The 15,000-nt window shown below is 38.5% G+C and overlaps 1 protein-coding gene across 1 annotated transcript in view; it reads left to right on the top strand.

The window, feature by feature from the left end:
* plcb2 (phospholipase C, beta 2) overlaps nt 1-15,000 on the top strand; it is a 40,181-nt gene that overhangs the window by 13,238 nt on the left and 11,943 nt on the right. Inside the window, 21 exon segments of the mRNA XM_048192165.1 lie at nt 811-886; nt 965-1,065; nt 1,149-1,312; nt 3,167-3,313; nt 3,416-3,573; nt 3,698-3,780; nt 3,887-3,971; nt 6,299-6,524; nt 6,795-6,859; nt 8,310-8,406; nt 8,592-8,676; nt 8,773-8,897; nt 8,995-9,146; nt 9,296-9,460; nt 9,545-9,644; nt 11,984-12,088; nt 12,175-12,230; nt 12,957-13,035; nt 13,191-13,544; nt 14,106-14,283; nt 14,671-14,797. Of these exon segments, the coding sequence (XP_048048122.1) occupies nt 811-886; nt 965-1,065; nt 1,149-1,312; nt 3,167-3,313; nt 3,416-3,573; nt 3,698-3,780; nt 3,887-3,971; nt 6,299-6,524; nt 6,795-6,859; nt 8,310-8,406; nt 8,592-8,676; nt 8,773-8,897; nt 8,995-9,146; nt 9,296-9,460; nt 9,545-9,644; nt 11,984-12,088; nt 12,175-12,230; nt 12,957-13,035; nt 13,191-13,544; nt 14,106-14,283; nt 14,671-14,797 (2,728 nt within the window).

Below are 15,000 nucleotides of genomic sequence, written 5' to 3'. Positions count from 1 at the left end.
CGGACGGGCCCGGGTTCCAATCCCGCTTAGAGCGGTCGGTTCGAACAGGAGGGGTTTTATTGGTGCCGTGACCCGGATGAGAGTGAGGTTTAGGGGGGTGAGTCTAACAAACGTAGGCTTGTAAGAGCTGTGCATGTAAACCTCACTCCCCTGATCTCAAATGGAGCTCTAGCAACAGACGCTAGAGACTGCTCTCTTTAGACTCTTTGTTAGAGAGCCCAACTCCCATGTCAGCAGACCCGGGTTTGAGTCCCGCTTAGAGCGGGTGGTTCGAACAAGAGGGGTTACATTGGTGCCGTGACCCGGATGAGAGTGAGGTTTAGGGGGGTGAGTGTAACTAAGTAGGCTTGTAAGAGCTGTGCATGTAAACCTCACTCCCTTGATCTCAAGTGGAGCTCTAGACTGCTCTCTTTAGCCTCCTTGTTAAAGAACCTGACTCCCATGCCAGCAGACCAGGGTTCGAATCCTGCTTAGAGCGGGCGGTTTGAACAGGAGGGGTTACATTGGTGCCGTGACCCAGATGAGAGTGAGGTTTGGGGGGGTGAGTGTAACAAACGTAGACTTGTAAGAGCTGTACATGTAAATCTCACTCCCCTGATCTCAAGAGGAGCTCTAGACTGCTCTCTTTAGCCTCCTTGTTAGAGAGCCTGACTCCCATGCCAGCGGACCCGGGTTCGAGTCCCGTTAGAGCGAACGGTTTGAACAGGAGGGGTTAAACCCACTTTAAATGGGTTTAAAGTGATTCTTGTCATATCAGGCTAATATTTCTATGTAATCTCTACTCATAATGATCATATTCTTTCATTTCAGTATCTTTAAGATGTTCCCTGCAGACAAGAAAAGAGTGGAAGCTGCTCTGGCAGCGGCAAACCTCCCAAAAGGAAAGGTGTGTGTGTTTTATGTTTGTATACGAGTGTGTTTGTGTTTATGCAGCGCTTAACCATCAGATGTTTTGTGTTATTAGTTTGACACCATTAAGACAGATGTGTTCACTGAAGCGGCGTTCAAGACCTTCATGCTGAATCTGTGCCCCAGACCTGAGATCAATGAAATCTTCACATCCTTGTGAGTAAAACACTCCAGCTGCTGCTGATAATGTGACCTCAGCTTCCGTATTATTCATCGGTGTTTGATTATGACATCCACAGCACCAAGGGAAAGGGTTTCATGACGAAGGAGATGCTGACGAAGTTCCTGAACGAGAAGCAGCGAGATTCTCGCCTCAACGAGGAGTTGTTTCCGCTCGTGAGACCCGAGCAGGTGAAGAATCTCATTGAGAAATACGAGCCCAGCTCATCGAACGCCAGCCGCGGTGAGTGTTCAGAGGAGCGCTGCTTTCATTCCTTCAGACTCAATATTCAGATTCAATAATTTGGCAGACGCTTTTATCCAAAGCGACTTACAACTGAGGAACATAACAAGCGATTCATCTTAAAGAGGCAAAGAAGTATGAGAAGTGCTAGTAATACAATTAAAGGCACACTATGTAATTTTAGCCTCTAGAGGTCATTTATTCAATACAAAGGAGTAGCTTGATGACGATTCCTTGATTTCATGGAATCATGGGAGGTGTTTTCTTCATGTCTACAGCTGGTGGAAAAGAATCCGATGGGACTTAGGCAGAAATCATATGAGCTAATGTACATAAGAATTTTTAACATTACTGTAGTATGAGGCAGGGTGGGGCTGAAAGCCGTTGGAGCTGAATGAGGCCGCTAGAGCGATTGCTAATGACAGGTCAAGCTTCTTCTGTCAAGCGTATGTGGGGTAACGCAGCGCTAATCATATAACAATAATTAGTTTTCTGTCAATGAACGTATCCAGTTGCTCTTTTGTCTAATAAAGCATACACCAATCAGGCATAACATTATGACCACCTCCCTAATATTGTGTTGGTCCCTCTTTTGCTGCCACAACAGCCCTGACCCGTCAAGGCATGGACTCCTCTAGACCCCTGAAGGTGTGCTGTGGTATCTGCACCAAGATGTTAGCAGCAGATCCTTTAAGTCCTGTAAGTTGTGAGGTGGAGCCTCCATGGATTGGACTGGTTTGTTCAGCACATCCCACAGATGCTCAATTGGATTGAGATCTGGGGAATTTGGAGGCCAAGTCAACACCTTAAACTCGTTGTTGTGCTCCTCAAACCATTCCTGAACCATTTTTGCTTTGTGTTAGGGCACATTGTCCTGCTGAAAGAGGCCACAGCCACCAGGGAATACCGTTTCCATGAAAGGGTGTACATGGAACAATGCTTAGGTAGGTGGTACGTGTCAAAGTAACATCCACATGGATGGCAGGACCCAAGGTTTCCCAGCAGAACGTTGCCCAAAGCATCACACTGCCTCCGCCGGCTTGCCTTCTTCCCATAGTACATCCTGGTGCCATGTGTTCCCCAGGTAAGTGACGCACACGCACCCGGCCATCCACGTGATGTAAAAGAAGACGTGATTCATCAGACCAGGCCACCTTCTTCCATTGCTCCGTGGTCCAGTTCTGATGTTCACTGTTGGCTCTTTCGGTGGTGGACAGGGGTCAGCATGGTCACCCTGACTGGTCTGCAGCTATGCAGCTCCATACACAACAAACTGTGATGCACTGTGTATTCTGACACCTTTTTATAAGAACCAGCATTATCTTCTTGAGCAATATGAGCTACAGTAGCTCGTCTGTTGGATCGGACCACAAAGGCCAGCCTTCGCTCCCCACATGCATCAATGAGCCTCGGCCGCCCATGACCCTGTCGCCGGTTCCTTGGACCACTTTTGATAGGTACTGACCACTGCAGACCGGGAACACCCCACAAGAGCTGCAGTTTTGGAGATGCTCTGATCCAGTCATCTAGCTATCACAATTTGGCCCTTGTCAAACTCATTCAAATCCTTACGCTTGCCCATTTTTCCTGCTTCTAACACATCAAATTTGAGGACAAAATGTTCACTTCTGCCTGATATATCCACCCACTAACAGGTGCCGTGATGAAGAGATAATCGGTTATAATCACCTGTCAGTGCTCATAATGTTATGCCTGAATTAACACATTGGTAGCATGTTTTAGCATGTTTCTAGCATTATTTTGTATGTTGCTAGATTAGCTAAGTAAATATCAAAACAGTTTTGATCACGGCTGAACATGAGACTGTATGAACGTAAAGTTCTCCTGCTGCAGGTCAGATTTCTCCAGAAGGTTTGATGTTTTATCTGATGGGATCTGAAACGTCAGTGGTGAAGCTGGACAAACTGGCCCAGAGTCACGACATGACCCAACCCCTCTCGCATTACTTCGTCAAATCCTCCCACAACACCTATCTCACAGGTAACGCCTCTCTCCTTTCAGTTTTCTGACTCATTCTCCAAACACTTCAATCAAGAGTTTTTGATACAAAATGCAAATGTTTGATGTTAATGTTCGCTGCAGCCGGGCAGCTGACGGGCGTCTCCTCGCCGGAGATGTACCGCCAGTGTCTCCTCGCCGGCTGCCGCTGTCTGGAGCTCGACTGCTGGAAGGGCAAACCGCCGGATGAAGAGCCAATCATCACTCACGGCTTCACCATGACAACTGAGATCCTGTTCAAGGTCGGTTCCTCCAATCAGAGCTCTCGCTGTGATTATGAGATGCGCAGTGGAGGCTCATTATAAGTGTGTGAAAATCAGGATAACTTCAACTTTACACCAGATTATTCTTATTTCTTCATGATAGGACGTGATTGAAGCGATCGCTGAGAGTGCCTTCAAAACGTCCAAGTATCCTGTTGTGCTTTCATTTGAGAACCATGTTGATTCGTAAGACACGTCCTTAATATTAATTCATAAACACATTCTGCTTCTCATTCTGTGGGTTTGATGCTGTGATGTAAATGGACTCAGATGGTTCATGTATTTGTTTCAGAGTGAAGCAGCAGGAGAAGATGGCCAACTACTGCAGAACGATCTTTGGAGATGCTCTGCTCGTTGATTTACTGGACAAATATCCTGTGAGTTCAGATGTGGAAAAAGTTTTGTGGAGTTCAGACACTTCTGATATATTTCTACACTGGCACGAGAAATATTTTAAAGTCATTAAGCAAATTTATACGGAGAGTTGACATGAACAAATTTTAGAAAGCAGACATTATAACGTGATATTGCATGATGCATGGTTTAACGTTTGCTAGCATGTTTCTAGCATGATTTAGCTCATTGCTAGCATGTTTCTAGCATGATTTAACACATTGCTAGCATGCTTTAGCATGTTGCTATCATAATTTAGTATGTTGCTAGCATGATTTAGCACATTGCTACCATGTTTCTAGCATGATTTAACACTGTTACTATGTTTTAACATTTTGCTAATGCGATTTAACACATTGCTAGCATGTTTCTAGCAGGAATTAAGACATTGCTAACATGTTTTATTGTGTTGCTAGCATGATTTAATGTTAAAAAGCATTTTTCTACCATGATTAACACATTGTTAACAAGTTAGCCTGATTTAACACATTGCATGTTTTAACATGTTGCTATCATGATTTAGCATGTTTTGCTAACAAGTTTCTAACATAATTTAACAATTTGCTAACATGATTTTTCAGTTTGCTAGCATAATTTAACGTTGCTAGCACGTTTCTAGCAGATTAACACGTTAACATGTTAGCCTGATTTAACACATTGCTAGCATGTCTTAACATGTTACTATCATGATTTAGCACATGGCTAGCATGTTTGAAGCATAATTTAGCACATTGTTAACATGATTTAGCATGTTGCTATCATGATCTAGCACATTGCTAGCATTTTTTACTGTGTTGCTAGCATTATTTAACACATTGCTGGAATGTTTCTAGCATGATTTATCACATTTCTAGCATGATTTAACACATGCTTTTGCATGTTGCTAGCATGATTTAACGTTGCAAACATTTTTCTAACATGATTAACACATTGTTAACATGTTTTAACATGTTGTTATCATAATTTAGCATGTTGCTAAGAAGTTTCTAACAGATTGCTAACATGATTTTTCAGTTTGCTAGAATAATTTAATGTTGCTAGGACATTTCTAGCATGATTAACACATTGTTAACATGTTAGCCTGATTTAACAGATTGCTAACATGATTTAGCACATTACTAGCATGTTTTACTGTGTTGCTAGCATTATTTAGCACAGCTAGAATGTTTCTAGCATGATTTAACACATTGTTAACGTGATTTTGCATGTTGCTAGCGTGATTTAACATTGCAAGCATTTTTCTAACTTGATTAATACATTGTTAACAAGTTAGCCTGATTTAACACATTGCATGTTTTAACATGTTGCTATCATGATTTAGCATGTTTTGCTAACAAGTTTCTAACATAATTTAACAGATTACTAACATGATTTTTCAGTTTGCTAGCATAATTTAATGTTGCTAGGATGTTTTTAGCATGATTAATACATGGTTAACATGTTAACCTGATTTAACACATTGCTAACACGATTTAGCATGTTGCTATCATGATCTAGCACATTGCTAGCATGTTTTACTGTGTTGCTAGCATTATTTAGCACATTGGTAGAATGTTTCTAGCATGATTTAACACATTGTTAACATGATTTTGTATGTTGCTAGCGTGATTTAACGTTGCAAGCATTTTTCTAGCATGATTAACACATTGCTAGCATGTTTTAACATGTTGCTATCATGATTTATCATTTTGCTAACAAGTTTCTAACATAATTTAACAGATTGCTAACATGATTTTTCAATTTGCTAGCATAATTTAACATTGCTAGCATGTTTCTAGCATGATTAACACATTGTTGACAAGTTAGCCTGATTTAACACTTTTTGTTAGCATGTTTTAACATGTTACTATCATGATTTAGCATGTTTGAAGCATAATTTACCACTTTGCTAACATGATTTAGCATGTTGCTATCATGATCTAGCACATTGCTAGCATGTTTTACTGTGTTTCTAACATGATTTAATACATTGTTAACATGATTTTGCATGTTGCTAACGTGATTTAAAGTTGCAAGCATTTTTCTATCATGATTTAGAACATTGCTAGCATGTTTGAAGCATAATTTAGCACTTTGCTAACATGATTTAGCATGTTGCTATCATGATCTAGCACACTGTTAGCATGTTTTACTGTTTTTAGCATTATTTAGCACATTGCTAGAATGTTTCTAGCATGATTTAACACATTGCAAACATGATTTAGCATGCATTAAAGTAAAAAAAAAAAAAGTAATGCTAGCAATAAACCTATATTAGAATTAGTAATTCTCCTTAATAACTAATGTAATGTTCTGTGGTTTTGGTTTCCAGCTGAAGCCGGGTCACCCGATCCCGAGTCCGTCTGAGCTGATGGGCAAAATACTGATCAAGAACAAGAAAAGCAGCGCTCCTCCGAGCAAACCAGAGCAGGCAAAGAAACCATCTGTTCAAGAACAAGTGAATGAAGCTACAGATGCTTCTGAGTCCAACCAACCCGCTGATCCAAACCAACCTGCTCCAGCCAACCCAGAAGGCAGCGATCCTCCTGCCGCAACCGGTGAGTTCATCTGTAAACGTGTTTTCACTGTCAGCGGACTATTCAAGTTGAAGTCATCATGAAAGGGAAGTTGTGCTAGTCTTTTCTTCGCTATTCTGACGTATATCCAAGTGAAATGCTTCTCAAACAAGAACAAATGTAGGGCGGGGCTTCATTTTGTCTGTGGGGAATTGATTGGATGGTTGTCCAAATATTTTTTTGGAGGCTGCTGTGCTTGTAGAGATGATTAGACAGAAAATAACAGCAGTATTTTGCATGTAACTGATACAGACGACCGTGAAGAACATGACGACCATGACGAACAGGACGAAGAGAAGATGAAGAACTCTGATGAGGTGAAGTGAATTCTGCTGCAGGGTGATGACAGAAAGATTGATCAGAAATCCAGAAGTGCACAAATAAAAATCAAGTATACTAGCGTTCAAAAGCACATTGCTAGCATGTTTCTAGCATGATTCAACACATTGGTAGGCTAACATGATTTAGCATTTTGTTAGCTGATTTAACATTTCTAGCATGTTTCTAGCATGATTAACTCTTTGCTAATGTTAGCATGATTTTACACATTGCTAGTATGTTTTAATATGTTTCTAGCGTGTTTTAACACATTGTTAGCATGTTTTACCATGTTGCTAACATGATTTAGCACATTGCTATCATGTTTATAGCATGAATAACACATTGCTAGGTTAACATGATTTTGCATTTTGCTAGCTGATTTAACATTGTTACCATGTTTTAGTGTGATTGACACTAATGTTAGCATTATTTAACATTTTGCTAACATGATTTAACATTGCTAGCATGTTTTTAGCATGATTGACACTTTGCTAATGTTAGCCTGATTTAACACATTGCTAGCATGTTTTAACATGTACCTATCATGATTTAACACATTATTAGCATGTTTCTAGCATGATTAACACATTGCTAGGTTAACATGATTTTGCTTTTTGCTAGCTGATTTAACATTGTTAGCATGTTTTAGTGTGATTGACACTAATGTTAGCATGTTTTAACATGTTGCTATCATGATTTAACATTGTCAGCATTTTCTAGCAGGATTACTTTGCTAATGTTAGCATGATTGAACACATTGCTAGGCTAACATGATTTTGTATTTTGTTAGCTGATTTAACATTGCTAGCATGTTTCTAACATTTAGAAATTAACACTTTGCTAATATTAGCATAATTTAACACATTACTAGGCTAATATGCTTTTGCAGTTTGTTAGCTGATTTAACACATTGTTAGCATGTTTTAATATGTTACTATCATGATTTAACATTGCTAGCATGTTTCTAGCATGATTAACACTATGCTAATGTTAGCCTGATTTAACACAATGCTAGGCTAACATGATTTTGCATTTTGCTAGCTGATTTAACATTGCTAGCATGTTTCTAGCGTGATAAACACTATGCTAATGTTAGCCTGATTTAACACAATGCTAGGCTAACATGATTTTGCATTTTGCTAGCTGATTTAACATTGCTAGGATGTTTCTAGCATGATTAACACTTTGCTAATGTTAGCCTGATTTAACACATTGCTAGCATGTTTCTGCATATTTAGTTAACTTTTATGGGGCTAAATTAATCGAGAGACACTGAATATTTGTAATAAATAAATAAATAAATAATTAAATCATTAAAAATGTAATTTTTTGTCACACGACAGGACTAGTATATAAAAATTATATTAAAATAAATAAAATTAAGTTAAATTAAAAAATAAATAAATAAAAATTGTTAATCTGTAATTATTTTCCATTTCCTCTCAGGGTACCGCTGGACAGGAAGTGACAGCATACGAGGAGATGTCCGCCCTGGTCAACTACGTACAGCCCAACAAATTCATCTCTTTTGAGAATGCAGCCAGTGAGTTAGACCGCATTTTAATGGCTTTCTCACATAAATATATATTTATAAATATAACAAATGCACCTAAAACCTCTGATGTAATATTACACAAACATTTATGGCGAAAGATTCCTGTTCTGCTGTGTGTGTAGAATCTATTTTTTTGATCAGTGTTTTTACCATCTAATTCTGTCCTAATACAGAAAAAAACAAGAGTTTTGTCATCTCTTCCTTCGTGGAAACCAAAGGAGAGAGTCTGATCGCGAAGAACGCCGTGGACTGGGTCGAGTATCCTTTACAATTACTCTGAATCAGATTAAAATGACTGTTAAAAGTGTTTTCTCGTGTGTCGGTGTCAGTGCTTTCCTATACTGATGACTGTAGATATAATAAGAGGCAGATGAGTCGTATTTACCCTAAAGGAACCCGTGTGGACTCTTCAAACTACAGTCCTCAGCCCTTCTGGAGCGCTGGCTGTCAGTTCGTGGCCCTCAACTACCAGACGATGGGTGAGACGCTTATGTCGAGTCAATCACAGACGATGAACTGAAACTACAGTTACAGACTCTTTCTGAAGCTTTCTGTTTTAATCATATCACACTGTAGATTTCCCCATGCAGCTGAACATGGCTCTGTTCGAGTTTAACGGGAGGACGGGTTACATCCTCAAACACGACGTGCTCCGCCGGAGCGACAAGAAGTTCGATCCCTTCACTGACCGGATCGACACCATTATCGCCAGCACTCTCACCATTAAGGTACTATTGGTGCTGATATGAAACTATAAAACAAGTTCCTCCTTCAAACTGTTGGTGCTTTTTGCAGATTACCGACTGATCTGCCTTGCTGTAGATTTGGAATATGTCGCATTTTAACTAATCTTTCTTGAATTGTAACCCATGTTCAGATTTACTCCGGTCAGTTCCTGTCGGATAAGAACGTGAAGACCGGAGTGGAGGTCGAGCTCATCGGTTTGCCGAAAGATCCCAAACGCAAATACCGCACCAAATGGAGCACCACACCCAACGCCATCAACCCGGAGTGGAACGAGGAGCCCTTCGTCTTTGAGAAGGTCAGCTGGTGTAATCTACTGCTCGTGACATCATGAATGTTATGTAGTCTTCATAAGGCTGAGGGTCTCTGTGATGTTGAGCAGATCCTGCTGCCGGAGATGGCCTATCTCAGGCTCGTGGTTCAGGAGGAGGGCGGAAAATTCATAGGTCACCGAATCATCCCTCTGGACGCTCTTCAGACAGGTGAGACTGACCACAGACCAGGTTCTTCACTGGATTTTGGTCGAAATTAGGAATGAAACAGCCTGTTTCTGCCACAAAAGAAAGCAAAAGCATGCTTTTGTAAGAAGAAAAGTCGAAATTATGACTTTGTCATAACTGACTTTTTATGTCATAATTTTGACTTTTCTTCTCATAAATATGACTTACAAAAGCATGCTTTTCTTTTCTTTTGTAATATAAAGTCATAATTATGACTTAGTATGTTATAATAATGATTTAGTATGTCATAATTATTGTCTTAGTATGTCATCATTTTGAAGTTTTGTCTCAAAATTATGATTTAGGATCTCATAGTTTTGATTTAAAGCTGCCCTAGAATCAGTTTTCACAAGATGTAATATAAATCTAAGGTGTCCCCTGAATGTGTCTGTGAAGTTTCAGCTCAAAATACCACATAGATTTTTTTTTATTAATTTTTTTAACTGCCTATTTTGGGGCATCATTAACTATGCACAGATTTAGGCTGCGGCCCCTTTAAATCGTGCGCTCCCTGCCCCCCCAAGCTCTCGACTATAATACAGTGCATTTACAAAGTTCACACAGCTAATATAACCCTCAAATGGATCTTTACAAGATGTTCGTCATGCATACTGCATGCATGCGTCAAATCATGTGAGTATAGTATTTATTTGGATGTTTACATTTGATTCTGAATGAGTTTGATAGTGCTCCGTGGCTAAAGCTAACATTACACACTGTTGGAGAGATTTATAAAGAATGAAGTTGTGTTTATGAATTATACAGACTGCAAGTGTTTAATAATGAAAATAGCGACGGCTCCAGTCTCCGTGAATACAGTAAGAAACGATGGTAACTTTAACCACATTTAACAGTACATTAGCAACATGCTAACGAAACATTTAGAAAGACAATTCACAAATATCACTAAAAATATCATGATATCATGGATCATGTCAGTTATTATTGCTCCATCTGCCATTTTTCACTATTGTTCTTGCTTGCTTACCTAGTCTGATGATTCAGCTGTGCACAGATCCAGACGTTAATACTGGCTGCCCTTGTCTAATGCTTTGATCATGGGCTGGCATATGCAAATATTGGGGGCGTACATATTAATGATCCCGACTGTTACGTTACAGTCTGTGTTATGTTGAGATTCGCCTGTTCTCTGGAGGTCTTTTAAACAAATGAGATTTATATAAGAAGGAGGAAACAATGGAGTTTGAGACTCACTGAATGTCATTTCCATGTACTGAACTCTTGTTATTCAACTATGCCGAGGTAAATTCAATTTTTGATTCTAGGGCACCTTTAAAGTCATAATTTTGACTTTAATCACATGATTATGACTTAGTATGTTTTAATTACGATTTAGTATGTCATAATTATTTATACTTAGTATGTCATAATTTTGGCTATTTGTCCCAAAATTATGACTTAGTATGTCATAATTATGATTTTTTTTATCCCATAATTACAAATTAGTATGTCATAATTTCAACTTTTATGTCATAATTATGGCTTTTTAATCTCAAAATTATGAATTAGTGTGGCAAAATTATGATTTAAAGTTATAATTTTGATGTTTTATCTCATAATTATTACTTAGTATGTCATAATTTCAACTTTTATGTCATAATTATGGCTTTTTAATCTCAAAATTGACTTAGGATGCCAAAATATATTTAAAGTTATAATTTTGACATTTTATCTCATAATTATGACTTAGTATTTCATAATTTCAACTTTTCATGTCATACTTATGACTTTTTAATCTCAAAATTGACTTAGTTTGTCATAATTTCAACATTTTGTCATAATTGACTTTTTATCTCAAAATTATGACTTGCACCTTGTTTAAACCGGACATAAGCGACGCGTCAAAAGACAACAAAACCCATTACAATCAGCACTCGTTATTGCGGTGCATTATGGGATTGAATAAGTGCACTCAATAACATCCACTATGGTTTCAGACACCAATACAAATGTCCCCTCAAATAGTGCTGTACTTAATTGGGGGGCGATTTTGGACGCCGCCAACGTGTTTTTGCAGCGTTGGGCAATGTAGCCAATCACAGACATGTTAGTTGATCTTTTGAACGCAATGGCCAATTGGATATTTTTTAGTCGGAATCCATTCACCGGTCAAAACGCCAGAGTTTTTGTTCAAGCTTCAAAGAGTTCTGCACACTCGCAAATCCTCTCATTATTCACAAAGTATAGACACGATGTAAATAAGAGATTCATTGTGCAGTGTTAACGACTCTTCATGGCAGACGTTGATGTTTGTGTACAAACATTTTCAGAGGAATCATTCACCCTGTGATGGTTTGCAGGTTTCCAGCACATTTGTTTGCGCAGTGAGAGCAACATGCCGCTCACGCTGCCGTCTGTGTTTGTGCACATCGAGGTGAAGGACTACATCCCCGCTGCGTTCGCTGGTACGTCACTGTCCAAAACTCATACTTTACAGTGGCAACATCAACTAACCACTCATATGAGTGTCAACTATTGTTCTTACTTGCAGATTTCTCAGATGCACTCTTCAATCCAGTGAAGACTTCAAAGCCACCGAAGACAGAGGTAGAGTTAAATGAACAAATAATAACAGATGTGCAGACACCATCTGTATTCAAGTGCCCTTAAAAGATATTAGTGCACTATTAAGTGCATGACGTTTCAGTGTACAAACATGGAGGTTCTCCTAAATTAAAAACCCAAAGAAACTCTCATTTAGTCTTTTTCTTACTCTGTTTTTTTCCAATACAATAATCAAAGTATCAATAAAACAGTATATATTTACTTGAGATAGATTTTATGTCTTGCTTTCAGAGAAATCGAACTCAATTTTGTGATGTTTTTGCTTAAAAACAAGAAAATGCTGTTTGTCACTTGGGTATGAAAAATCATCTAATTCTAATAAGGAAAAACAAGATTATTTTTTATCTCAGTGGAAAAACATTCTCTTGTTTTAAGGATAATATATATATTGTTTTAAGGATGTTTTGATTAAAAAATTCTAAAAATCTAATATGTGAAGACAAGAAAATGTTCTCTAAACTTCTACTGCAAGACAATTTCTAAATGTTTTACGTCGAATCTAATATTTCCGAATCATTTATTTACTTATTTGATTAGTCGAATGTGATAATGTACAATCAACTGTTTATTATTGCAAAGTAAACAATATAAAACTTCCTCTGCTTAATATTATAACGCTGTTAGGATAAATGACTGTACACAGTCTATTGCATAATCATTTTATAAATGTTAAAATATGTAAAAGCATGTCTCTGATCTGTGCTCCAGAGTTTAACATACGTGTGTGAATATGAGTTACCTGTTGCTGACGGAGTCCAGAAGTCTGTCACTCCTGCACCTGCTGCAGGTAAATAACATACACCTGTGTGTGTGTGTGTGTGTGTGTGTGTGTGTGTGTGTGTGTGTGTGTGTGTGTGTGTGTGTGTGTGTGTTATGGATGATAACTTATATCTGTCTGTCGGGCTGTCTATCAATCTATCTATGAATCCATCATGTTATAAGAACCAAAGGCTGCAGCAGAAGCTCCTGTATCATCTGAAGGTGCAGAGAAACCAGCAGAGGGCGACGTCGCACCTCCAGCTGAGGCTCCCATTGAACAGACTGTACAGACTCCAGCTCCAGAACCAGAACCACCTAAACCTGAACCAGAACCTGAGCCAAAACCAGAGCCACAACCTGAACTCAAACCAGAGCCACAGCCTGAACCCAAACCAGAGGAAAAACCAGAACCAGAGCCTGAACCAGAGCCTGAACCAACATCAGAAGAAAATCCAGATCCAGAACCTGCTGCAGCTACAGATAATGTTGTCACAGAGACCAAAGAATCCAGTGAGGAAACGCCTTCTGATCCATCAGGTGAGCCTGTGTCACATGACGGAATTTACACGATACATTGTAACAACTTCATCACACTGACTCGCTACTTTAGTTCTACAGAGTGATGGTTTGTTTATCCACCAAAAAACAGCAGTCACTACAACTAAACCACCACTATCATCAAAGATGACAAACATATTCATTTTAATACTGAATGCTGTAGTAACCACATGGTGTATAATTACAGTTGATTATCTGAAAAAGGTTTAGTTATACATAAAATATACATAAATTCATAGAGTTGTGCTGCGTTTACTTTTTTAATTGCTGTCTGTCCGATATATTTTATAATTTGTAATATATTTTTTTTCTTGCTTTCATACCCTTAAAAAAATTAAATATCGTATTTAGATTCTATTTTAATAAATAAATACATTATAATAAGTATTGTTTTTTGCCATGAAAATAACCAAAGAAACTGGCATGGCATTAACAAACAAACTTAGTAATAGGAATACCTCTGCATCAACACAGTCTGACTAACAGCCTTTAACTGGGATTGGTTGTAGTCTTGTTCACTGTAAGGTTTGTTGTTTTCAGATCCTTCCACTGTGACCTGTGAAGAACTGCAGCAGCACAAGAACTTCCTGAAGGTCTCCAAGAAACAAGAGAAAGACCTGAAAGAAATGGAGAAGAAGTTCCAGAAGAAACGAGAAGAACTCATTCAGAAATACAGCGACCAGTTCAAAGCCATGAAGAAGAAGAACTCGGCCAAGAAGTAAATGCACAACGAACACACCATCAAAGCCTCTGTTATTATAGCAGTATTAATATAGAGCTTCTGTATTTTTATGTCAGTTTTAGTTTTAGTAATTTTAGTACATCAACTTAGTTTAAACTTAGTTTTAAGTTGAAGTTTGTAATCTGATATTTTTATTGCATTTTATTTCAGCTTTATTTCAGCGAACAGGCAGTATTTTTGATATTTTCAGTTTTAGTTAACCGTAAGAAGATCAGTGCTGGTCTTCAGGTGAAGTCTTGCTGGTTTAATTAGCTGGTTTTAGAAGTCTAGTGTGCGTCCACAGCACATGCGGGAAACACTTCTGTTGAACTTGAATGTTTCATGTTTATTGATATCTGGTTAAGTGATTGTGTGTTTGTCCAGGTCTGAAGGATCAGACGCAGGTGATCAGATGAATGAACTCAAGCAGAAGCTGAAGTCGGAGCTCAGAGTGCTGCTGGTGGAGCAACACGATCAACTCAAGAAGAAGAAAGAGCAACACAACACTGAGGTACAGACATTATGATTTACTGTAGATAATGATTGACAGGTGTTTTGACAGTCACATGACCTAAGTTACACTGTCAGAACTCAAGCAGAATTGAGCTTCATCACAAAGCAGTACGTGATTTTGCCATACGATGAAAGAAATTTGCAGATTTTATGGCAGAAATCATGGTAAAACATCATCCAGTGTACACTCTAAAAAATGCT

Source organism: Megalobrama amblycephala, linkage group LG5 (genome assembly GCF_018812025.1).
Source record: "Megalobrama amblycephala isolate DHTTF-2021 linkage group LG5, ASM1881202v1, whole genome shotgun sequence".
Lineage (NCBI taxonomy): Eukaryota > Metazoa > Chordata > Actinopteri > Cypriniformes > Xenocyprididae > Megalobrama > Megalobrama amblycephala.
This window is presented reverse-complemented; position numbering and strand designations above follow the sequence as displayed.